Raw genomic sequence first — 24,592 nt, 5'->3', positions numbered from 1 at the left:
TCACAATATTAAATATGGTGTTTGCATACTCGAATCCCGAGAAAAAAAGTTGAGAATTTCATTGAGCATTTCCTCTACATTCTGGCATTCTGGAGCTGAGAATAAGGAATCTTACATGTTCCAAATACCTTCCTTCTTCCCCTCCACTCAGTGTCCATAGATGGGTAGATAGATAGATGGATGGATGCAATTTATTCATCCGTTCACCAGACAGGTACTTCAGGAGCACCTGTTGGGTTGCCAGGCGTTGTGCTAAGCAGAGGAATCCAACCGTGAACTACAAACAGTCCCTGCCCCATGAAGCAGACAGTCTAGTTGGGGGAGGGGCAAACAAAAAGGAAGTCGGCATTCAGGTGAATGACATCTTCCCATGTGAAGAAAAAGGAGGTAGGGAAAGGACACAGAGAATGCCAGGGGCTGCTGTTGTATATAGAGTGGTCAGGCGGTGGTATTTGAGGAGACGCATGAAGGAGGTGAGCGGACGAGTTATGAGGATTTCTGAGAACATTCCAGGCAAAGAGCAAATAGCAATAGCAAAGGCCCCAAAGTAGGAGTGAGCCTGGTGTGTGTGTGATGAATCTTGAGGTCACCAGGATGACTGGAGCAGAGGGATGAAGGGGGAGAGGTAAGCGGGAGTGAGATCGGGTGGGGCCGTGTCTATCAGGGTAAAGGCCCAGAGCGTGTCCCAGATGAGGAAGGACCCCGGAAGCCTGTCCTAGGCATCCCTGGACTCTTCCTGATGTAGATCTTTTCCCTGCTGCTTTTGCTCTGTATTTTCTGGTGTAGTAAGTCGTAGCCAGCGAGTCTTAGAAGTCCTCTGGCGAATCGCCAAGCAAAGCTCGTCTATACATTGCTCTTTTTCATACATTATTTACTTGATGATTTTTCTTTGAACAATTGGCCATCAATTGATGAATAGATAAAATATGTTTTCTACGTGCCATGGAATAGTATTAGGCTATAAAAGGGAATGAAGTACTAACATGGATGACCTTGAAAACATTATGTTAAGGGCAAAAAGGCAGTTCAGAAAGATTCCATATTGTATGATTCCATTTATATGAAGTATCCAGAGTTGTCAAATCCATAGACGGAAAGTCTATCAGTATTGCCAGGGGCATTGGTGGCAAGGAGAGAAGAGGTTGAAGTAGCAGTAGGAAGTGGCTGCTAATGGATAGAATGTTCTGGAAGTAGACAATGGTAACAGTTGCACAACTTGGTGAATAACCTAAGAACCACTGACTTGTACACATTACAAGGGGGACCTTTATGGTATATGAATATCTAAAGAAAAGTTAAAAATTTAGTATAAGAGGTTTGCAGTAAAAAACCAATAAAGGGTATGCAATGAGGTTTCCCTCTCATTTTTTTTCTGCAACTAACCTGTTGACCTCGCAACCAATGTATTGAGTTTTCTCTCTCCCATAAATATTTTATGAACAGACATGCAAATACATATGTACATATTCTCACTTTCTTACACAAATAGTAGCATACAGTTCTTCTCTTTGCTTTTATTATATACAAGTGTTAAAAGGAGAGGAAAAGATATACCATGCTGACATTAATCAAAAGAAACGTGGAGGTGCTGTATTTTTATTACCAATATATAGATATGTATTAAGGATAAACAGAATTGCACACAAGTACTGGGCTCTAGTTAGTAAATCGGTTACTCACAGGCACATGTAAGTACTTTATATGGATGCTGGCGTTGAACAAGTAGGTGAGTAGAGAATAGATCGAGATAGCCGGCTTCCTCGCCATCAGAGAAAAGAGTTAAAAATAAGGAACAAATCCTGTGACATGGATTAGAGTGGAAGCATCAGGATGTTCATTTTCATATGTCCACAGATAGATGCAGAAATAGACACGGAGCTGTGTCTGTGGGGATCACTGTACATGTTTATGTCTCTCAGCTCTGTCCTAGGAGGACCTACAAGCAAGGGCACCCCAATAGTAATAAACACACCTAGCACCCGGATTTTGGTCTCTACCATTCTTCCAGAAAGGACCCAGGGCTCCTCGGAGTAATGGCTGATGCTGGACTGAGGCAGGGCAAGTAAAAGTGAGCCTGTAATGTCTTGTGGTGCCAGAAAGTAAGTGCTCACAAAAGAGTGGGGCATAAGAGGTCACGGGAGCCAGTCTGCAGTCAAATGCTCTACCCCTGAGCTATACCCGCCACGGGAGCCAGTCTGAAGGAGCGCCCACTGGCCAAAGTGTCAAGGTCATGAAAGACAAGGAACTGTCACAGATTGGAGGAGACTAAGGAGACATTGACAAGTTAATGCCGTGTGAGGTCATGGATTGTGTCCTGGAACAGAGAAAGGACACTTGGGAGAAAATTGGTGAAAATAAAAAAGTCTCTAGTTTCGTTAATATCGTGCTAGAGTTAATTTCCTGGTTTTGCTAACCCTGCTATGTGTGGTATGGAAGTTGCTGACATTATGGGAATCTGAGTGAAGGGTAAGTCACGGACTCTCTGTACCAGTTTTGCAACTTCTCTGTAAGTATAAAGCTATTTCCAAATAAAATGTTTCTAAAAGTTAGTTTTTAGAGCACGTCCTGTCCTCTGATGCTCAGAAATACAGTGGGATATTGTTTCTTTTCATTTTGCCTTCTTTGACCTCGGGTATGGTAATGAGAAAATGCTGATATCCATCCAATGGCTCATCCTGGGCCTGACCCCAACCAGCTGGATGAGTCAGAGAGTGAACTCTTTAAGAAAGCATTCCTACCCAGACTAGCACTTCACAAATGGAGAGGAAAATCAAGAATTTAGGCTGGAGAAGGAAGACCACTGAGTTTAGACTGTTAGCATTTCCAGATAAGGAAACTGGAGACCCAGTGAGGGAGAGTTGCCGGCTCAAGATCCCATAAGCAGTTGTGGCCCGGGGACTCCAGGGTTCTTCTAATCATTTCCGTTTTTCCCCCTGTGGAGAAGAAGGAAATAGCGATAACATCAATTGGGCTATTATTGTTCTAGACCAGCCCTTAATCATCCAGCCCTTACCTTGGTCAGATTGTGTCACATGATACTGGGGGTGAGGTTGTGGTTCCCTTTCACTTTTTGAACTTCAAAAAGTGGGCGGGGTGGGGGAAAAGCCAAGGTTGCCTTTCCTAATGCCTCCCTCATTTATTGTTTCATGACATTGTATTTAGAGTAAGACTTTTTTGAGAGAGAGGGAGAGAGGGAGCCTGAGCTGGGGAGAGGGGCAGAAGGAGAGAGAGAATCATAAGCAGGCTCTGCACCCGAGGTGAGGCTCGATCTCACAACCCTGAGATTACAACCTGAGCCAAAATCAAGAGTCCGATGCTCAACTGATTGAGGCACCCAGGCTCCCCACATTTAGATTAAGACTTTTTATGTTAAGGCTCATATTTAGTTCTTTGACGACAAGAGTCGGAACACCGAGCTGGCTGGACTCCCTTGTCCATCTCTCTCCCCTGAACCCTGTGTTGCCAAGTTAGTTAGCTAGAGTTGGGGACTGTAACTGTCTGTGGATCATGGACATCTCGGCTGCATGAAACTCTGGCATCTGATTCTGTTGATTGTATCAATTGCAGTGACAGTTCAGCTTTATTGTGAGTCAAATATTCTTCCGTCAAATCACTTGGAGTCTAACCCAACCCATTTAAAATGTTTTATGGGAGCATAGCTCAAGATCATTTCTCTCCACCTCAAAGCCACAGTTGCCATTGGGTTGTATTTTTCAACCACATTTGGTGCCATGACGACTGATCCCTTGTCACAGGATCCCCAGGTGAGCGTGTGAGATCTGAAAATCAGAAGCTGGAGAACTACAATATGCCAACTCTTTTGTTCAGAAGAGACTCACGTGTTAGAGAACTATATACCTGATCCTACTTGATCATTAAATAATTCTCTTCATGTCCTGGGGCTGTCTGGAGTCATTACAAGTATTGTCTTTTTCTCTATTTCAAGTATTTGTGAAATGTTGATGCCAGGTACCTCTGTGCATCTGGAAATAGCAATTAGTTTTCTGAGAAACCTGACTTTATTCACAGAACATGGTTTACCTACTGCTTTGTTTTGCCCTTAGAGATTAGCTTTCTGTTTGTAATGTCCCTAAGCTTACCCTCTTTTCCTCTGTCTCAGACTGCTGCTTGATTATTGACCTACAGGGTTAAACATTCCAGAGGAATCTTAATGGTCCGTTCTTCTCTTCTGTCTCAGTCTGCTGCTTGGGTTAGATATTCCAGAGGAATCTTAGCATCTGTTCTTTCCTCATTATCTCTGAGTAATCTTTTCGTTTTCTTCCATATTTTCTCCTCTCTGTAATCAGTCTTCAGTTTCTTAAATTAATGTTTTTGCGGGGTTTTGTTTGTTTGTTTGTTTGTTTTTTTCTGTAGTTGATGCTGTAGAATCCAGATTCACCATCCTGCTTGGGTTTTTGAAACAATGCTTTTATTTCTGTGCCTTTGATTCCCAACCACAGGGTCAAGTTGTACTGCTAGATGTAATTCGAAGCTGATCGGCTCATTTTCCTGTCTTTCTTAATATTGCTTTCTTAAGGGGCACCTGGGTGGCTCAGTCGGTTAAGCCGCTGCCTTCGGCTCAGGTCATGATCTCAGGGTCCTGGGATCGAGCCCCACGTCGGGCTCTCTGCTCCGTGGGGAGCCTGCTTCCCTTCCTCTCTCTCTGCCTGTTTCTCTGCCTACTTGTGATCTCTCTCTGTCAAATAAATAAATAAAATCTTTAAAAAATATATTGCTTTCTTAAAAGTCAGTAAATGATTCCATTTATTCTTCTACCTTTTATTCTCTAAATAATCTCCACTATTTGGACTTGGCCATCTTGTCTCCAGAGTCAGAATAAATAATTTCTTTTAATATCTTGTTCATAATGAGTTTGTGTAATATTGCTTAATCTAATCCACGATTTAGTTAAGTACAGTGGATCCATCAATTTTGTGGCTATAGGATCCATCAATTTTGGCAGGTATAACTTGGCCACGGGCATTTAAATGTTGGCTGGAAATTGGATTTTGTTTTCTATCCTACGTGAGCATATGTTTTTTGCTGGAATTCAAATTTTTATTTACCCACCGGAAATTGGTAGAAAAGAAATTTGCCCCTACCCATGTTCTCTTGGGTATGTGGTGGACAGTGAAGGCAGTTTCCACACTGTGAAAACCATCCATAAGTTTGAAAATGTCGGGTCCACAGTGCTATAACTGTTAAATATGCGGTATATATGACAAATTCACTCAGCTAAGACATATCCTACGTGTCAGCCATGATTTGCTAGCTAACTACTAAGTAGTAAGGTTCTCATTTCTGTCTTTAGCACACGGCAAGGCAAACAAGAAACCTTTCTCTCTGGGACTTGAGACACTTACCCATCTTTTATACACATGTAGGTACGCTGAGTAAGCAGCAATGTAGTTAGGACCAATCAGCTCTTACTCAGTTCCAAATGCTTTTTGGAGACTCCATTTTTAAAGATGATGGTCTTTTTAGACCAGCCACCTTGCCACATTGCTTAACATTTTTGTTCATTGTATTTGTGAAAGGGTAACACTAAAGTAACACTTAGAGAATGTTTAATATCTCAAGAACTCTGTGTTCTTGTTTTAAACATTTGGTGAATACCCATCTCAAGCTGTTTCTTTGTTGTTAACGTTCATGCTTATCACGCACTCCATTAAAAAAACAAACGAAAGTTTTGCAGCTTTTGTAGGAACATGACCTCTAGAATTTTTGCAATTTCTTGGTTATTTCACTTTTTTATTAGCTAGCAAAGCATTCTCTGTGGAAACAAATGAAATCTTAAAATGCAAGTAACTGCAACATTTTAAAACTCTGTGTCTATTTTGCCAGTCCTCCCATGGAGGGAGGATTTATATTTTTTCCAGCTTTATTAAGGTATCATTGACATACAACATGGTGTAAATTTAAGGTGTACAACATGATGATTTTCTGCAAGTATATAGTGTGAAATCATTAGCAACATAGGGTTAGTTAACCACTGTCACTTCCATAAATACTGCTTTGTGGGGAAAATATTTAAAATTGACTCTCTTAGCTAACTGAATTAGTTCACTAAAGTCACCAAGTGGCACATTACATGCCCAGAACTTATTTGTCTTATAACTGAAAGTTTGTACCCTTTGACCAGCATCCCCCCGTTACCCCTAACCCCCAGCCCCTGGTAACCGCGACTCGGTTCTCTGTTTCTGTGAATCCACCTTTTTTAGATTCCTTGTATAAGTGAGATCATATAATATTTGTCTTTCAGTGTCTGTTATTTCACTTATCATAAGGACCTCCAGGTCCATCCATGTTGTTGCCAAAGGCAGGATTTCCTTTTTTCTTGTGGCTGAATAGTATTCCATTGTGTGTGTGTGTGTGTGTGTATATATATATATATATATATATATATATATATATATGTGTGTGTGTGTGTGTGTGTGTGTGTGTATAGCCTTTTTTTTTCTTTCAAAAAAGCCTTAGAAGTTGTCTTGTTAAATGCCTGTTTCTTGGGTGAACTACGGTTGTAACCATGGAAATATTTGAAACGAAGCATGGTAGCAGCGAGTAGCATAAATAGAGAAAACTCTGCCTTTTAATAACATCTCAAACAAGGGCTCCTTGTGTGGCCTTGAGCAGGACACGGGAATCCTCCTACCTCTGTTTCTCTTCATACAGGAACAAGCAGCCCCACTCCATTTGTAGGGCTATTGGTTGTGGTTTACTACAAGCATTTTATGTCAGGAGTCATTTAATGCTGAAAGTTCTGTTAAATCCATTAAGAATTCTGTATACGTTCAATTCCCCAAAGAAATGAGTCATTCCACAAACGTTTATGGAAACCTATTACTTGCTAGGCTCAGGGCTCTGTACTGTGCCGGCTACAGTCATGGAAGACTTGATCCCTGCCTGACCCCTTCCGATGAAGCCGCCTGTGTTCTTCTGTACCGTAAGCCAGGTACAAACTAACCACTAAGAGTCCAAGGGGAGAGGCAGGGGCTGGGATTACATCCAGCTGGGGCGTTGAGAAACGCAGTCATGGGAGAGGTGCTGTCTGAGGTATTCTTCCAAGGAAGGATAGGAAGATATTTCGGGCGGACGGCATAATCTGAGCAAAGACAGAGACGGAAAGGTGGGATGTATGGGGAGGGAGTTACGTGGGAAGTCAGCCTGGCTGAAGCTAGAGCTGTGTTGGCCGAGGAGTAGCCTTAAAAGCCACAGAGGAGTTTGAACTTGATTTCATAGCTCTGAGGAGGCTGCCCGGTTTTAAGTAGGGAAATGACATCATCAGCCTATTCGAGAGGAGTTGGGAGAGCATGAGAGACTGGCAATTTGGTGGTGGGGGGGGGATCCTCTTAGAAAGTGGTGAAGTATTGAAGGTACGATATGGTAACCATCTGAGCCAGGTGTGGCAGGGGGAAGAGAAAGCCAGTGATGGGGGTGAGGCATTGCTGAAGTCAGCACGGTTAATTAAGGAAGAGGGGGTTGATGTTCTTCTCGAGCCCATGGCCACTGTGTACCCTTGAATATCTGATCTCATTGAATCTTAAGTGAACGTCTGCCATATTTTTCTCAGTTTCACATCAGATGCCATCTAGTTTACCACATAGCTTCTGTGCCTAGCACATGTATAGCCTGTATCACAAACTCGGAAAGTATTTGTTGAATGAAATGCGAGCTTGTCGAATCACTTTGACAAAGGGAGAATAAATACGGGCTCACCTGCCTGGTGCCCTGTCAGCTCTCTTTCTGCATCTGTACTTCCACCCCCCCCCCCATTTGGTTTTTACTTAAGTATGAATGAAAATTGTATACACCCATGTGCTGACTCTCCTCTCTCAACTACATTTTAACCTACGTTTGATGGCTTACACATTGTTGATTTTTGGAAATTTAATTTCATCCCTTAGCATTATAGAAATGTTCTTGGCCGCGTGTGTTGGATGGTCTCCAAATGTTGCATTTTGAATGCTTTTACCCTGTATATGGATTTTTAAAAATTTTGCTGAGTGGCCCCTGTTAAATATTATTTTAAAATAATTAGTGTGATAATCTAGTAATATTCAAGCATTATTTTTTTGGCCTCATAATGTTTGAAATAGAATTTTACAGCAGATGGCTAGCTTGCAAATCAAAGTATTCTTGGAAACATGATTAGTGCTAATAAGGTCATTCTGAGTCAAGCACAAGGTCATAATGTGCAGAAAGGGGTTCTGTGTAAAAAGTGGCTGCCTAGTCCAATAAAAAATACATTTGAAGCTTAATTAATAACTTACTCTGAATGTACAGTGATCTTTTAAAAGTCCAAGCATAGAAGGGCAAAGAAAAATTCTCAGAGAGGGAGCCCATGCACTGACATTTTTAAATAAACTTAACTAGAGCCCTCAATAGCTAGAACTGAGTCCAAGTAATCGGTTTTTAAAAGAAATGGGAAAAATGATTTCAAGATGTGTTTTTAAAAAGGTTCTCTAGACTTATGAGCTGTACCTTGGAGTTTGTGTAGTCAAGCTCAATCTCTTACACCCTCTCCATCTTGTGCTCCTTTCTGCATGGTGATACCTGTTTTTCAGGACAGAAATTGCTGTGGGTGTAATCCTCAGTAATAAAGATATAATTCACGTTTGGGCACCTAACTCTACTTTCAAGCACAGGAAAGATGCCTGGAATATTTTAGAAAAATGTCTCAATGAAAAAGGAAACTAAATAATTTTCAGGATTTAGCAGCATTCAGCTGACATCATTAATATTTTGCAATAATATCCATAATTGTGACTTGCAGATGTTACTAGGCAACTGATGGCTAAACCAAAACCCTCTCATTTCTCGCCAGTTCTTAAGATCTCACTCTGGGGGCACAGGACATCTAGTCCATCTTTGAAGTATTAGCGATAAAACATATTTAATTGTATTTCACCTGTCGCTCCCCCTAACTTCCTATTCTCCTTCCAGATAAATGCATGAGAAAAAAATGACATTGCTTCCCAGTCAGAGATTGTAGAGAAGAATGAAAGAGAGGAAGGAAGGGAGGGAGGGAGGGAGGGAGGGAGGGAGGGGGAGGGGGAAGGAACAGGAGAAAAAAGAAATTCAGAGACACTTCTTGGGAAAGGTTTTTCATTCTGCAATACTTCAGCTCAATAATAATGTTTTTGAAACAAAACCAGAATGAAGGTGTAATGAATAAAATAACACACTAATGAAAAGGGGGTTATAGAGAAAGTAAGACTCCCCCAGAGAGAGAATTATTTGTGCCATTTTCATCACACATCTTCCATTATAAACTCCTTGGCTTTCCTTGAAGCCAAAATGAAGAGCTGTGATGAATTCCAGCTCAGAGAAGTGTCCTTCTCCCTCTCAGATGCCCTCCTCCTTCTCCAGGGAGCACCACTACATGGAGCACCTCAGTGACCTTTGATTTCCACCCTGTGGTTTTTCTGTGATTTCTACTGCCATTGTGTCCCGGGCTAGAGCCCCTCATGCCTCTGCAGTCCCAGGAGAGATAAGATTTGCAAACTCCTCGTGGGCAGGTTCCTTGTCCTATTCTTCTGTGCCTTCCACGGTACCCAGCATTCTTTTTTTTTACAAAGAGATGCTCATTAACCAGTATGCTTTCTTTTATCAGGCAGGGAGAACAATGCAGTTCAATCCATTCTCCTATTTACTGCGGTTGCCAGAAAGCCCCGAGCTACATTTAGGGCCCCACCGAAGCAATTAGCCCAAGTCTAGAGTTTTGAAGTTTTTGATATAATTATTCCTATCGCCCCACCTTCCCCATTACATTATATCTCTCTTACTCTTTAGGCTTATGATAATGATCTTGCTGGCAATGTATCTTTCTTGTAAGTGCTTTCCAAGTCTTTGGGGGAAGGACGTAGTTGTGTAACTAGTGAGAAAGTGAGGGGGCAAGGGAAAGGGCTAATTCCAGCTCTGAATCTAGTATTTGCTGCTTATTAAGCTATCTGGTTTCATTTACATGTGTCCTTGTATCACAGTCAGTCCAGTATTGCAAACTGGGGGCCCCGGTTAGAAATTGACTTGCCGTGATACTCAGAAATAAACTGAGTGCGGCTGAGACTACTCACCCTACAGAAAGGGAAAAATTACAAATACTCGACAGCCGTTAGACTGGTGTTTATTTTCTTCCCGTGAAGAGGATGAGAAGTGTTGTCTGAGACGGACGGTTTCCTTACTGTGTGCTGCACGTACCATGGATGAACTTTGTGTTCGGTGCTTGCTTTGAGGTTTGGGAATCTATCAATACCTCAGCTTTTGATTATTCATGCTGAAACACTGTGGTCAGCATTGGGCTGTTTGCTTATTTAACGCAAAAAGTAGTTCCCTCCTTTAAGCTTTCTTTTTCCAGATGTCTTTTCAGGGGGTGAGGAGAAGGGGTAATGCTCCCAGATGAGTGTGCTTTCTGCAGTAAGTAAAGATACTTATTTATTGGAGAGAAGAATTCACTAAAAAACACTTTGTAGCTTAAACTTGGGTACATAGCAAACATTTAGGGAAACACTCTGGGGAGGCTTTAGAGCAAGCTCAAGCAACATGGAATAAATACACAGCTCTCAGTATACTCACCTTTAGAACTAATAACACTGCTTTGCAAATAGAAGATGAATGTGTTTTCTAAGAGTAATAGAATAGAATTTCAAGAAGCCCAATCCTTCTTCTCCATGACCTGGGCTGGCCTTCCTTTAAATCTTTTTTTTTTTTTTTTTTTGTTGGGGGGACGGTTTAAGCCATCTCTACAGCCAACGTGGGGCTTGAAGTCACAACCTCGAACTCAAGAGTCACATGTCCCACCAACTGAGCCAGCCGGGCACCCCAGGGCTGGGCTTTTGTTTTATATGATGGTTAACATCATTACTGGGGTCAGAGAGGTGGAATTCCCCATATCCAAATCCCTTCAGTCTGACCTTTTAGAAACTGAATTATCAGTAACATAAGACAATGCTTAATAAATAGCTAAATCCATTGTCAGATAGGACAGTATTCCCGCAGCGCAGAACTTCTCAAGGCTCTTGTTGGCACAGTAGCAGCCCCGGCTTCACCTGGGAACTTGTTAGAAATGTGAATTCTCGGGCTGGGTCAGCAACTCTAGGAGTGGGTCTGATGGTGTTGGAAGAAGCCCTCCCGGTGATCTGATGAATGCTGGGTTTGAGAACTGCTGGCTCAGAGAATTCTCAGTGCTCTGCATTGTGCCCTTCATGCTTCTGCCTTCCTTTCTGACCACTTTTTTTCCCCAACGACCTCAGACTTGGGTTATTTGTTTTTATTCCAATCCTGCAGAAAGAAAGCAGCGTCTGTTCTGGAAGCCCCCCATATCTCTGGGAAACTTACTCTATATCTCCCCCTCAAGGAGCACCAGGATGCTTATTAGCTAAGATCAGGCTCTGAGTCATACTGCCCCAAAGACAGCGGGTTAGTTCTGTTGAACCCAACATGTCTCAAAACTCTTTGACCACAGAACCCTCTTTTTGTGGAGTGTCTAGGACCTTCTCATTGGTGTGTGAGTGTATGAAACCAAAAAAGAAAAATGATTTTAATAATGTATCTATTCTAATCCTTTGGAAAGATTAGTGACTTTTTTCATGCCCCCAAACCTCTATGGTAGGTGTTGCTAGCACGAGTGGGGACTTGCTTATCTAGAGAAAAAGGACATATATAATAAGGGTGGGAAAGTTTTCCCTTCTGCCCTTCTGGGTTCTCTGGCTCAGGTAGACAAATAAAACAAGCAGGAGACAAATAAAACATACATGAATAATGTGTGTTCCTCCTGTGTATGTGGGAGAGACCCAGGAAAACTGTCATTGCCCCAACTGGCCCAAGCCATCACCTGACCTACCATATTTAGCTAAAGACAAAAGGCGACCAGGAAAAGCACAATAAACAAGGGCCTGATCCTTATGCAGACTTAAGATTCTACAGATTTAGAGTCACCTCCCTCTTCTTGGTCCATCCAGCAAGACGTCCCCACAAATAGGGTGAAGCTCTGAAAACCTGTGTCTGCTCTTTCTTGAAAACAGCCAGTTCAAAATAATTCCAAAGAGTCATGATCTGGGGTGGCGAAATCTGCTCCCCTCCCATATGTGCCTCTGTATATGCCTATAAGTAATATACATTATATATTCAGTAGTTCTTCACAATAGCAATAGATCTATCACATATTCAATCTATCACATATTCACGTATTTCACATTTCTATGAGTCAATCTTGGCTTCTAAGAGGTCGACTTACTGAGATGAAAAATAATAAAAATGAGAAATTAGCCCAAACCTGGATAAAGGGTTTTAGAACAAGATTCAATTTTGTTATTTATCAATTTATGTAAATAACATTCAAAATCCCTTTGATCGGGGCACCTGGGTGGCTCAGTCAATTAAGCATCTTCCTTCAGCTCAGGTCATGATCCCAGGGTCCTGGGATCGAGCCCCGCATCAGGCTCTCTGCTCAGGAGGGAGCCTGCTTCTCCCTCTCCTACTCCCGCTGCTTGTGCTCTCCCTCCTGCTCTTTCTCTTTCTGTCAAATAAATGGGTGAACTCTTTAAAAACAAAACCCTTTGCTCAATTACTTGCTAGTATTTTAGGCACCGTTACCATCTTCCTTTATAGTCTGTTATATGCTCTCCTTTATCCTCCTAACTTACCAGGAGAAAATGACGTGCCTGATTCCTTTTGATTATCTTTATATATGTTATAAATAAAATATGGCAGCAGTTGTGGCAATGTAAAAATTGAAGAAGTACTAACCACAAGTGCAATGCTCCAGATTTTTCATCTGATCGAAATGACTTTGAGTGTTTTATTCATTAGGATTCTGAAGTGAATTTGTATTCCGTGAGATCTTCAGGTAAGAAGCCTGGTGATGGTAGGAAGGGGTCTCTTGAATGGATAAACTGGTCTCCCAAGTAGGCCCTGACTTATTGTCATTTGAAAAGGGAGCAATAACTTTTCTTGTTTCAGTTATTTACAAGGATAAGATTAAAGCCCGGATCTTGTCTTTTACCTCCGGTCTTTCACTGGCCATACCACTGAGCGGTGGGAACAGTAACTGTTTAAAGATGTCCAGTTCTGGAAAAAAGAAGTATCCTTGGCTTTTTAACATTGTATATAAATTTGGACCCGGGGCACATGATAATTTCTATTAATCACAAAAGCAAGGACTCCCCATAAGGTAATGCAGCATCTTTTGTGGGGGAGCGAAATGCTAAAGCATAGCTTGTAATCTGTAGTTTTTTTTTAATACTGAATTCACAGTAACAATTTTAGTTCTACTGTAAACAACTAATAAAGAAAAATAATCATAATATTTTTTATACTTTGTCATGATTTTATTTCCAAGGTATACTAAATTGCATTTTCTTCCCTTATTCTCTCCAAGTACCTGTGAGGTATACAGGGGCAGGAATTATTCCTAGTCAACCTGATTACCGTAACTGGAAAATAATTTAGCCATGATCTAAAGATAATCAGAATTCAGGGCACTTAGATCCCAGCCTAGAATTCTTTCTGCTAAAATACTGGTTTAGTCTTAAAATTTAGATGTATTACTACCTTGTCTAGGAACAGATGCATTCGAAGTCAAAAGTAGGAATAGCCTGTGACCTGATTCCAAACAGCTGATTCGTGTCAACAGTGGATTTGTTATCCTTACTATTTCCCCTATCGTACAGTCTTTTTATTTTTTTTATTTTTTTAAAGATTTTATTTATTTATTTGTCAGAGAGAGATCACAAGTAGGCAGAGAGGCAGGCAGAGAGAGAGAGAGGAGGAAGCAGGCTCCCTGCTGAGCAGAGAGCCCGATGTGGGGCTCGATCCCAGGACCCTGGGTCATGACCTGAGCTGAAGGCAGAGGCTTAACCCACTGAGCCACCCAGGTGCCCCCATGCAGTCTTTTTAAAAAGATTTATTCATTTGAGAGAAAGGGAGTGCAAGAGCAGGGGAAGGGGCAGGGGGAGGGTAAGAGAGAATCCCCAGGCAGAGTCCCCACTGAGTGCAGAGCCCGACTCGGGGCTCGATCCAACGACCCTGAGATCACAACCCATGAGATCATGACCTGAGCCAAAACCAGGAGTAGGATGCTTAACCGACTGAGGCACCCAGGCATCCCCCTATCATACTGTCTTTAAAAGTATAAGTATTCCCTAGTGTCATCAGCAAATACCTGTAATACATTGTCTCCTAAAAGCTGTGGAAAAGTCTAAATACTAAGTCATATTGAATAGAATGGGTATGTTCATATTAATGATGTGTTTACCTGATGCATCTAAATATTGATGTGCAGTTTGAAGTCTTTAGTATTCTAGTTCACTAAATTCACAATTTAGTATTGTGAATAATGTGCTTAACCCAAAATAAATTGGCAATTTAGAGAAGAAATAAACCTAGTTCATGTTCAAAGGCTGCAGCTGGAGCGTGGAAAAAGTCAAACCCTAGTTCCCAGGTCTACGCTTCATCACACCACTCTGCACGGTCAGAGTATAGACACACCCTAATCATTTAAGTCACTTCCTGCACTAAAACTGAGCTTTACGGTGGCACAGACTTTCGACAGACTTTTGTGAGGTGGTGTGTGTTGCATCTGTGGAATGAAATGCTCCCGAAGAACCCTTGGGGACTGTCTTGCCATAAGGCTGATCTTTTGTCATTGTTTGGACATTTTCTCTGCTTTGTGATAGTGGGGAACCTCAGACACTCAGACCTTTGTGGTCTGAGGAAACCCGCTTCAGAACAGCAGTAGTGTGCTTTTCCAAGATTCTTCTCTTAAGGTGGTAGCAGTAGTCACAAAATGCGCACCAGACACCCTCCGGCTGAGCACACTTCCATCCGTTTGGGGTCCATGGGATTTTTGCTGGACTATTGCTTAAACACACTTGACTGTGGCTTAAACTCCCTTACCCCAAACCCTGATAATAGCACACGGCTCTCCCTTAAACCAACTGGCAAAAATTCTAGCGAACATTTACTAAAAAGCTGTGCTAAGAGAGGATGTGTTTGTGTTAATTGTTCTGCTTCGGTAAGGATGAAAGACTTAATAATGCATATAAAGCACTCAGTACAGTGCCTGGTGCCGGGCAAATACACAATAAAGTTAACTGTGATTATTCACATGGACGTTCGGTGACCTTCTCTTACTCATTTCCAAGTCCCTCGGGATCCCTTCCTAGGTGCTTAACAGAACATCCCACCGCCATATGTTTATCTGTTAAATCATTTCAGGGCATGCCTATCGGCCAGTCGATGTGCAATCTCTGGTACAATCTTGGAGGGAAAACAGTGGCCCGGGCAGCAGAAGTATTTGAACTAGCTCATTCCTCCGTTTAACACATGCCAAAGGATTGCAAAGCGATATCGTCCTGATCAAGAATGTGAGCTCCCGACCCCGCGCCCCGCGGTTCACATCCTTGTTCTGCTCCATTTGGTCTGTCACTTGGTGGGTGTTTCTTCACCTCGCTGTGCCTCAAGTCCTCAGTAAAACACTGACCCAGGGTTATTGTGAAAATTACACAAGGCGACGCACATAAAGCGCTTTGAACAGCGTCCAGCACCTGGTAAATACACAGCCCAGGCAGCTGTGACTCAGGTGCAAGCACTGGGGCAAAAAAATGCAAACCAGACCGCACTGTGTTCCATAAATCTCCCAAATGGGTTTTGTCGTTATGACTGCTTTCAAGATATTAATGGAAAATATAATTTTACAGGCCCTCAACCTGGTCTCCAAATGTGTGTCAACAATTATCACACGCTGAGTAATATGTGCTAAAGCCAGAGATACAATTATTCCCCCAGCACCCTCGTAAATGGTCAGAATCCTTCCACATCTGAAGGATCATTTGACCTTCTGGACTCGAGTCTAGTATATAAAGTCGATGTAAAACATAAAACAAAATAAAGCTAATTACACGTGCCACTTATCTGTAGTGGAAAAACAAGTGTAAAAGATTGGCAGGCTGATGTTTTGTGCTCTCTATTTTATTTCACGGTATCACTTTTTTCTGAAATATTTTTTCTAGAATGGAATTTGATTTACCCGATAAGAGAGACACAAACTGAATTTTTTTTTTTTTTTAGAAAGCCACATTTTTTGAAGTTTTCTAATTTTATTCTGATTTTCAGGGAAGGCACAATGATGGTAGAGTAGATTTCTTTTCTTTTCTTTTATAAGAATTCCAGGAATTAAAAGGCACCAGTTGGACTCTCACCATGATTCTAAAAACCTTCTTGTGCTTAATATAGAGGGTGCACATAGTTAAAGAACATGACACCCTTACAAGTGTACTATTCCCCCCAATAACTCTTGTTCCAGCTGTTTAAACTGTCTTGGGGAACATAGTTAATAGATTTTAAAACTAATTAATTTGTGCTGTTCTTTGCTTTGTTTTATTTTTTTTTTCCTGTTTTAGATCTGGAGATAGGCATTCTTTAGCTGAGGTCTTATTTCAGCTTCTCCACTGTAAGGATTATGAGACATTTACGGTTGAGGGATTGATTTATTTGAAAACATAAAACCTCCACTTATCATTTTATCTTCTTTAAACTAACCCCATTTCTGGTTACATTGTTTGTGGATGGCCTTGTTTGGTTCTTTAAATACTAGGAACAGTTTCATCATCATCAAATATTAACTGGTTGCTGTATTTACTAAGAGTTTCATCTGGAACTTTCTCAATTCTGTTCACATCTCTGAAACACATTTCAGATGAAGCTTAATACTTGGTAGATATTCAGGCCACGCAGAATAGATCTTTATTTTGAAAAGAGAAAACATTTGTATCAATAAAATTGCTTGTTTTTATGTCTGCAGAGCAAAAACGGGAAGTTGGCCTAGTTTTCAGATACTCTTAAAAAATTACTTGTTTTAAAAAGGCCACTTTCTTTAAATACACCAAGCATTTGGAGTTTGGAGTTTTCTTTGGGGATTTGTCTGATACTGTAAAATGCCTACAGTTTTAATAACAAGTTAGTACAGAGTTTTCATCAAGACTCTTATTGATAAAAATATATTACCGTTAACAAAATGTAAACTTCGTCCCTGCCTCAAAATATTTGAATGGCAGTGGACACCACTAAGACTTCCTGTTTGGAAATTGCATATTTGGTATTAGTCTGGTGGTTGGGTAGGTGTGTGAGGAAAATGCTTGTTTCAGGTGGACACCTTTGGCCTCCATTTGGGATTTGAAACGGGATTTCACTTTTGTGAAGTTAGCAAGACCCTACAAACAGCCATTCTGATATCATGCTTTTAAATTTCTTTATCTGAAAAAGGCCTTAGGTTTAGCAAAAGAGGGACTGGTTGTCATCTTTGTGCTTCTAATTTCAAAACGCAAAAGGTAAATCAATAACTATACCTGCCCTTTGCATAACCTCTGGGTGGAAGGATTCCTGGCTGGCTATAGAGATGTAATTATTTAATGTATTCTCAGCGGCATACTGAGCCCTGCAAAGATAAATTGTTTAAATCTGAACAATAATCAGTGCCTTTCCCACCTTATACTCTTGGTCGATGTTTGCGAGCTATTTGAAACTTCATTTCTTTGAAACCTCCTTTTTACTCAGAGACAGGAAACCTAATTTTGCCAAGTGGAAACCCCAAGGTTTAAGTCAAGTGCAAAACTAAGACCCTTAAGAATCGAGGGATTGCCAACCACCTCCTTACTTCCCAGGTTTTAGTGCGGTTTAAACTCACCTGAGACCCTTAAGTTTTAAGTCATGGAACACCTAAAGCGTATGGTTTCATGGGGCAGGAATCACAGTGTAGGGAAAGCCCGTTAAGGAAGTCCCGAAGTTATGACTCCAGACGTTCTCTGGCTGAAGCATTCAAAGAAAGGAAAAGAGCTGGGGAGGTGATGTCCCGATCTTTCTTTGTAGCGACCGTAGGGAAAAATCTCCATCTTGTTAGCTGTTGGCACATCTGGTATAGACAAAAATGTTCAATGTCATTTCAACGGACCACCCAGTTCTTGGGACTTCACTGTATTTTTCTAGTTAGGAGAAGAGAAATAGAACTGAAAAGTATGAAGGAAAAACTAACTTGACCCATCGGATGCCATGGTTTAGCTTTAGTAGGAGGGAGCATTAGTTCGGCCTCTTCCTTAAGGACATTCTAAAGAAATACTGTTTGTAAAAGGTGTTTCATGACGAAAAGAGGGAGGTTTCTGCGAGTCGGCTGTGTTGGGATGGCAGATTTCCTTACTGTGGGACATATAGGACAGAGATCCTTTGATACACTCTGATGTACTGTCAGGCTCTAAGAGAGGAGTGTAGTATGCCATTCTTACAAGAGTTCCCCCAGGAAACTGGGCTTTTGAGGCTCCTCTCTTGGGAGCACTGGTCTATGGTACACACTCGGGCAAATGCTTCTGTAGCTTTACTCTTTGCGTTTTTATCCCCTGTTCTACAGACATATAAAGTTCCCCAGTGTAGTGCGATTTCATTCCTTCTGACCTGACCTGTTCTGAATCTTTGATAATTCCAACAAAGGCATCTGCACCTTTTCTTTGAACGTTTAAGATGGATTTGCTTTTATCTTTTTAATTTCTCCATTTAAAAATGCAGAAGTCATCTATTACGTTCTTAACTTCTGTTGCACTCATGCGATATGAATGTTTTGGAGTGCACCGTGCAATTAAAAGCATCTTTGTTTCACAACAGCGTGTAAACAAAGTTACAGGAAAAATATGGAAAAACTTAAATGAAGTTTATGAGGTATTGAAATTTGGGGGTCAAAAATCAGTCGGACGAGCAATCACTTGCCAAGCTTTGCTCTGGGCCAAGCACTAACTTCTGTGCTGGGACTCGAACATGCCTAGAACACAGCTTCTGCCCTCAAGACAGTTTACAGACGAGAGAATGCTCCTTACACCAGGGATCGTTGCGTACTTCAAGGGACAGCAGTACTCAAAGTGTGGTCCAAGGACTCTAGAGCATCACTAAAACCGTTTCTGGGGTCTGAGAGATCAAAACTGTTTCCATGATCGTATTAAGATCTCATTTGCTGTTTTCCTGGTCATTCTCTCGAGAGTGGAGTTTTCCAGAGACCGCATGATAGGTGATGTTGCAACAACTGAATGCAAAAGCAGGCAAGAGGGGAGGCTGCATGCCTAATGACTTAAAAAAAAATTCAGGACCATGTCTAGTAACGGATTCCTAAATGTTCACAATTACCACTTTTGTGATATGCATTTTCTGCTATGTGGCGCTATTATGGATTGCCATTTTTCCTGAATATATGATTTTGTTCATTAGAACTAACCATGCCCCTTACTTCTCCCTCTCTTTTAATATAAGTAATCAAGAATTGGCTGGAAAAGACATCTATGCAAATAATGGCTATTCGTGCCATTTTTTGCATGCTTTGAATATGTATCTGCATAGATCTTAATGTGTGCCTATGGTAACATGATGCTTAAGCCATCATTTTCCTCGGCTTTAATGGATGACTTTTGTTTGAATGTGAGTATTCCACAGACAAGGCTGAAGAAAAAAAAAGCTTACCCCCTCCCCCGTCCTCACCCCTCCCACCCACAAATAAAACCTTCAAAACACAAAAGCCTCATCTTCCTGTAGTAATTACTATGTTCCAAAAATGTGTATAAATTCAGAGTCAGGAGTTAGGCGTGGTGGTCACTGACCCTGGCCCTCTTTGTCCCCACCTCAAGGAGGAGCCCCGGGCAAGCACACAGTCATTTGAATAGACGATTGCGCCACTGTGGGTGGGAAAGTAGAGTGGCTGACGGGTAGGGAGCTGTGTGAAGCTTTTGGTGGGAGGAGCCATGGATTAAAAAATTGCTTTCTCCAACAGCCAACTTCCTTAAATTCCTTGCAGCTGGTCAGGTAAGCTAGGTCTGGGAGCGTCTTCTGCTTTGCTTGGGGCAGTTGAAGGCCTAGTAGAGCCTGGGTGGATTCCATGGAGAGAAATCCTTTTGTCCTTAAGGTAAAGGGAGTAAAATGGGTTTTGGAGGGTTTGACTCAATTTAGCTCAACTCAGCAGGGTAGAAGAATGGATAGGGAGAGGGTTGCCAGATGATACAGTAAGTGGAGCGTGTACTTATCCTAAACATTGTTCATTGCCTGTCTGCAATTCCAGTTTGGTTGGGGGTTCTGTATTCCCACTTGATAGATCTGGCAACCCTGGATGGGGTTCCGGGCAAAAGCCCTAGCCGGGAAGAAAGGGAGCAAGCAGCTGGTGCCCTCTTTGTCCTGGGTCTGTATCACTGCAGTAGGTCACTAGGTGGGGTGTCTTAAAAAAGGGAGGTGTGAAGGAACCCTAAGAACCCAACATTTGACTGTGGGCTGAGAGCGAGCCACCTCTTTTATATGTTGTTTCATGACAAGCCTATGTTGCGTGATCTTGTGGGGATTTGATTTGTTGGAGTCACAAATGGAATGCCGTTATGTTCTCTTTCCTGTTTTCTGTATTTTAATGACATTTTATGTTGGCAGCCATCAGACTGCTTCAAAAACAGCCTCCATGAATACTTTTGGTGACTTGGTACCGACATGCTTTCCTTGTCTTTGGTTTTCATTTGATTCTGATCAGCTGCTTTGTAAACACAGTGGGTGCGTTCTTGAGCAGCTTACTATTGAACAGATAACTCAGTTAATATTTTTCTAGCACGATTGAAGGTATTCGATGAGACTGGGGCAGGCAGACGGGGTGGGGGGGGCGGGCAGTGGGGACTTAGAGGAGGGGGCAGGAAGCAGATTTGAGGTATGGGGGAGGCAGGCATGGTTTCCTGTGAACAGCCACTGTGATTTTTAGTGTTATTTGCTCTTCAGAAAATTTCACGGAAAAATTTAAGTTCATGATTATTTGAAAACAAGTGTTTAAATGTGAATACAGTTGAATGGGGGGGGGTGAGCTGTGGTGGGGGGCGGGTCTTGAAGTATAGCGGGGACAGGTTTCTTATAAGAAGCCAGTGTGTGCCATAGAAATCCGCAAGAAGGCCCCACCCGATGTGATTGCCCTAAAGCCACATATTCTACCTCTAAGTAGGTAGCTTCAGGGATTTTGACTTGCAGCCTGTGCACAGCAATGTGGGTTGGGGTAGAGTGGGGGGGGGCGGGGTGGTGGGGGTGAGGGCCATGTGCTGGAAGCTGGCCTTGGGAATGCAGTGTTCGCCTTGGGCGACTCAGGTGCCGATTACACATGAATCTGCTGCAGGTTCCTCTACTCGGCTCTCTGGGGCCCTGTGGCCTGGGGGCTTCTTGTGGCTGTAGACCCCTGGAATTAGACCAGGGTTTGTGTCTGTGTGCCTCGTGGATTCCTGACACTTCTGGCTTCGTTATACTGAACTACCAGGAGTTTTCAGCCATTGTGATCACATAGACCCTGGAGTATATATTCACAGCAAAAAAAAAAAAAAAAAAAAAAAGAAAGAAAGAAAGAAAAGTATGAATTCACTGTGTTCTTGACCTGAATAGAATAACCAGTCATTTGGGACAGACTACCAGAAGAGCCTTATTTATAAGTTGGCTGTGTTCTCTTGTTGGAGGAAGAAGAAAGAACTTAATGGAAGGAAACAGCTAGAGAAGCAAGTAGGCTTCTTAAAAAAAAAAAAAGATTATTTGAGAGACAGACAGAGAGAGAGAGAGCACAAGCTGGGGGAGGGACAGAGGGAGAGGAAGAAGCAAACTCCCTGCTGAGCAGGGAGCCCGACATGGGGCCGGATCCTGGGACGCTGGGATCATGACCTGAGCCAAAGGCAGACGCTTCACCAGCTGAGCCCCCCGGGCGCCCCAGCAAGTAGGTTTCTAAGGCAGATTTAGTGTTGCTCGCTATAAAATCATTCTCACAAACTTTATTCATTCACTCAACAAACTTACGGAGTGACCACTCTTCTCCAGACACAGAAACATCCCTGGAGGTTCAAAGATGAAGAAGATAGAGTCCTGCCTTTGGATAAGCTCAAAGTCTAGTGGGGAGATAGGCATGCGAACAATTTATCGATGTGCACAGTGATAAGTGCTGGGATAAAACTGCAGGATGCAGGTGGAGGCTCAGAAGAGAGGGAGGTAAATGAGAGGCAGGGTGGGGAGAGGAGTCCAGGCAAATCTTTACAGGGGAAGAGTCATTTGAACTGAAAATCCATGTTGGGGAGTTCGAGCCTGGGAACTTGGCTTCTGCCCTTAACAGAGCTGCGTTTGAAGTAGGACGTCGTACTTCTTTGCTCTTTACTTTCTCAGGAAGATAAAGGAACATGGGATGTTCCTTAAAGTCCGGTTCAGCCCTAAATGTTACAAGCTGGTAATCAGGCCATCTCAGTGGACTGTTTCAGAACAAATTGTCATCGCTGAGCCCTACTCCCTTCATCTTTTTGGAGGTCAGCATTTGAAAGCTTTCTTGAAGCAGATAGGCAAGAAAGTTCTTCCGCCCTCCTCCCAGCTTCTTATCTGAATTGTGTCTGGTTTGTGCCAAAGTCATTGCCCGGTGTGTGTGTAAATGGGACCTCAAGAAAGCAGAGTTCAGTAGCGTAAGGAAATGAGATGCTGAGCTGACTGCAGGGGAGGGGGGGTGCTTGGCTGGCCTTCTCCATGGGGGTCTGTGTTCAGCCTCATTAATCTTGCCTTCAATATTTTCAGGAAATGGTTTATTAAAGACTTTTTTAAAAAAAAATAAAAGCTTTCTTGTCTGCATCCCAAATTTAAATTACAAGTTATATGTAAGATTTAAGGATGCTCTTTATGCATATTTATCAATGTTCGTAGATGCTATAATGTTGGAGGAGAAATTGATGCAGATTTTATCCATTTTTAGAAAGACAGAACCCTAAGAGGAAGAAAGTGGGAAATTAGCCATTAGTATGCTGACATCTGGCTAATACTCCGTTTGTGTTGATGTCCCCTCACTTTTAGCTCCTTTAGATTGTTCTAGCCTTTAAATAGGTCTTGATGGGGTAGGAACCAGGCAAACCCAGACGTGTGATTTGTAATTCTTGAATCACTGTTACTTTTCTGAGCATCTGTGTCTACGCATGTAAGTGTGTGTCAGTGGGCCGCTGTGATCTACAGGATTTTTCATTTAACACACAATCATTAAAAGGAAATAACATAATTTGTTTCACAGAACAAATCATCTGTTCGTTGCCTGTTTTTAACATTTCACTTTCACTCTTGGTCGCCTAGCAGAGCTGTGAGGTGTCTTTTTGAAAAGGTAACCCAGTTATCATTGTATCTGAGGGGAGAGGTTCCCCCCACAACCCCCCTCCCTGTAATTCCACATGTATTTGAAGAAGCCAGTCATTCTGCAAACAGCTGTTCCTGTTAAGATACTGTGACTGACAAAGGGTAATTTTCAGCTTCCTAGGGTCCTTTTCTTATTCTGATGGATGGTAGAGCTTTCTCTTAGGAACGTTAAAAAGTACATTTCACAGGCTTTTTCTACCACCAAGTGCATGGGAAATCTTGGATCTGACAGACTCACCCTCATAACTCCCAAGACTTAGGTGGGATTTGAATCTCTACAATGCTACTTTTCTCTCTCTGTCAAAGGCTTTGTACTCATTTGTCAAAAGCCTGAAGGTAGGAAAAAGGAAATAGATTGAATTGTGGAGGTTTTACAAATGCTCGGCAACTTTTTCCTTTGTCTGTCATCAACTTTTTGATGCAGATGTATTTCAGAAGTTTCATTGACCATTTTCTCCCCCTGCTGCTTTTTGGGTGCAATTTCAAAGCAAGTAGATGGGAAGGGGGATCTAGAAGATTCATGGGTGTAGTGTGGCTCTTATTCCAGCCAAGAACCACTTTCCTAATGAATCACTTTGCTATTTTCTTAACTCAGGAACATAGTGAAAGGCCAGATGAGAATGGTTTGTTTTTAAGGCCGAAGGAAATGGAAAAGAAGTGAAATTCAGGCAAGCATACATGAACTGGCATGCTCTGCCATTCTTTAATTCTCCATGTATATGTAGGGGGAAGCAAAGAGGGAGTTCTTTATCTTTTTCTTTCTTTTTTTTTTAAAGATTGATTTATTTATTTTAGAGAGAGTGAGAGAGCACGCATGGGGCAGGGGAGGGGAGAGAGACAGAGAGAGAATCCAAACAGACTCCCTGTTGAGCTTGAAGCCCCATATGAGGCTCAACCCCATGAGCCCAGGAGCCAGAGACCACAACCAGAGCTGAAACCAAAAGTCGATTGGCAGGGGAAGCCTAACTGACTGTGCCCCCACCCTCCCATTCCCCACACCCCCTCCCACCCTAACCCAGGCACCCCATAGAGAGTTCTTTGTCTTGACTAACCTTAGCTGCCGTTTTCTGGGTAGAGCCAGCTCTGCTGGTGGTTGGCAACTGTCAAAGGTACAAGACTTGTAGAGTCCTTTTTGACATGGTCCACTGGGCACATGGCAACTCTGAACCTGTGGTTCTAGAAGGAGGACTTGGGACACCTTTGACGTGGCTTGGGAAAGCTGAGGGGTGTTTTTTTTTTTTTTTTTCAGACCAAGATAGTTTCTGATAGTTTCTGATAGTTTCAGACCCAGTGTGGTAAAATATCTTGTGACCCATTCAAAGTGCTTAGCTGGTCATCGAAAGAAAATGCTGGAACCTCTCTAGTCTTTAGTTTTCCAAAGGCCAAGAACAATGGGTGATTAGATACTGCGCTG

General features: G+C 42.2%; 1 protein-coding gene across 4 annotated transcripts in view; it reads left to right on the top strand.

The window, feature by feature from the left end:
• MBNL3 (muscleblind like splicing regulator 3) overlaps positions 1 to 24,592 on the top strand; it is a gene marked incomplete at its 5' end in the record, with an annotated part of 66,032 nt that overhangs the window by 7,514 nt on the left and 33,926 nt on the right. The window contains one exon of one of the 4 annotated variants that reach the window (XM_080795458.1): positions 19,835 to 19,927. The exons of the other annotated variants lie outside the window; for them this stretch is intronic. Coding sequence (XP_080651584.1) covers positions 19,901 to 19,927 — 27 coding nt within the window. Of the gene's footprint in view, positions 1 to 19,834; positions 19,928 to 24,592 lie in introns of those variants that run through there. 4 annotated transcript variants of the gene reach the window in all.

The sequence above is a fragment of the Martes martes genome, assembly GCF_963455335.1.
Source record: "Martes martes genome assembly, chromosome: X".
NCBI classification, from domain to species: domain Eukaryota; kingdom Metazoa; phylum Chordata; class Mammalia; order Carnivora; family Mustelidae; genus Martes; species Martes martes.
The sequence above is the reverse complement of the archived record's forward strand: the minus strand, read 5'-3'. Positions and strand labels throughout refer to the sequence as shown.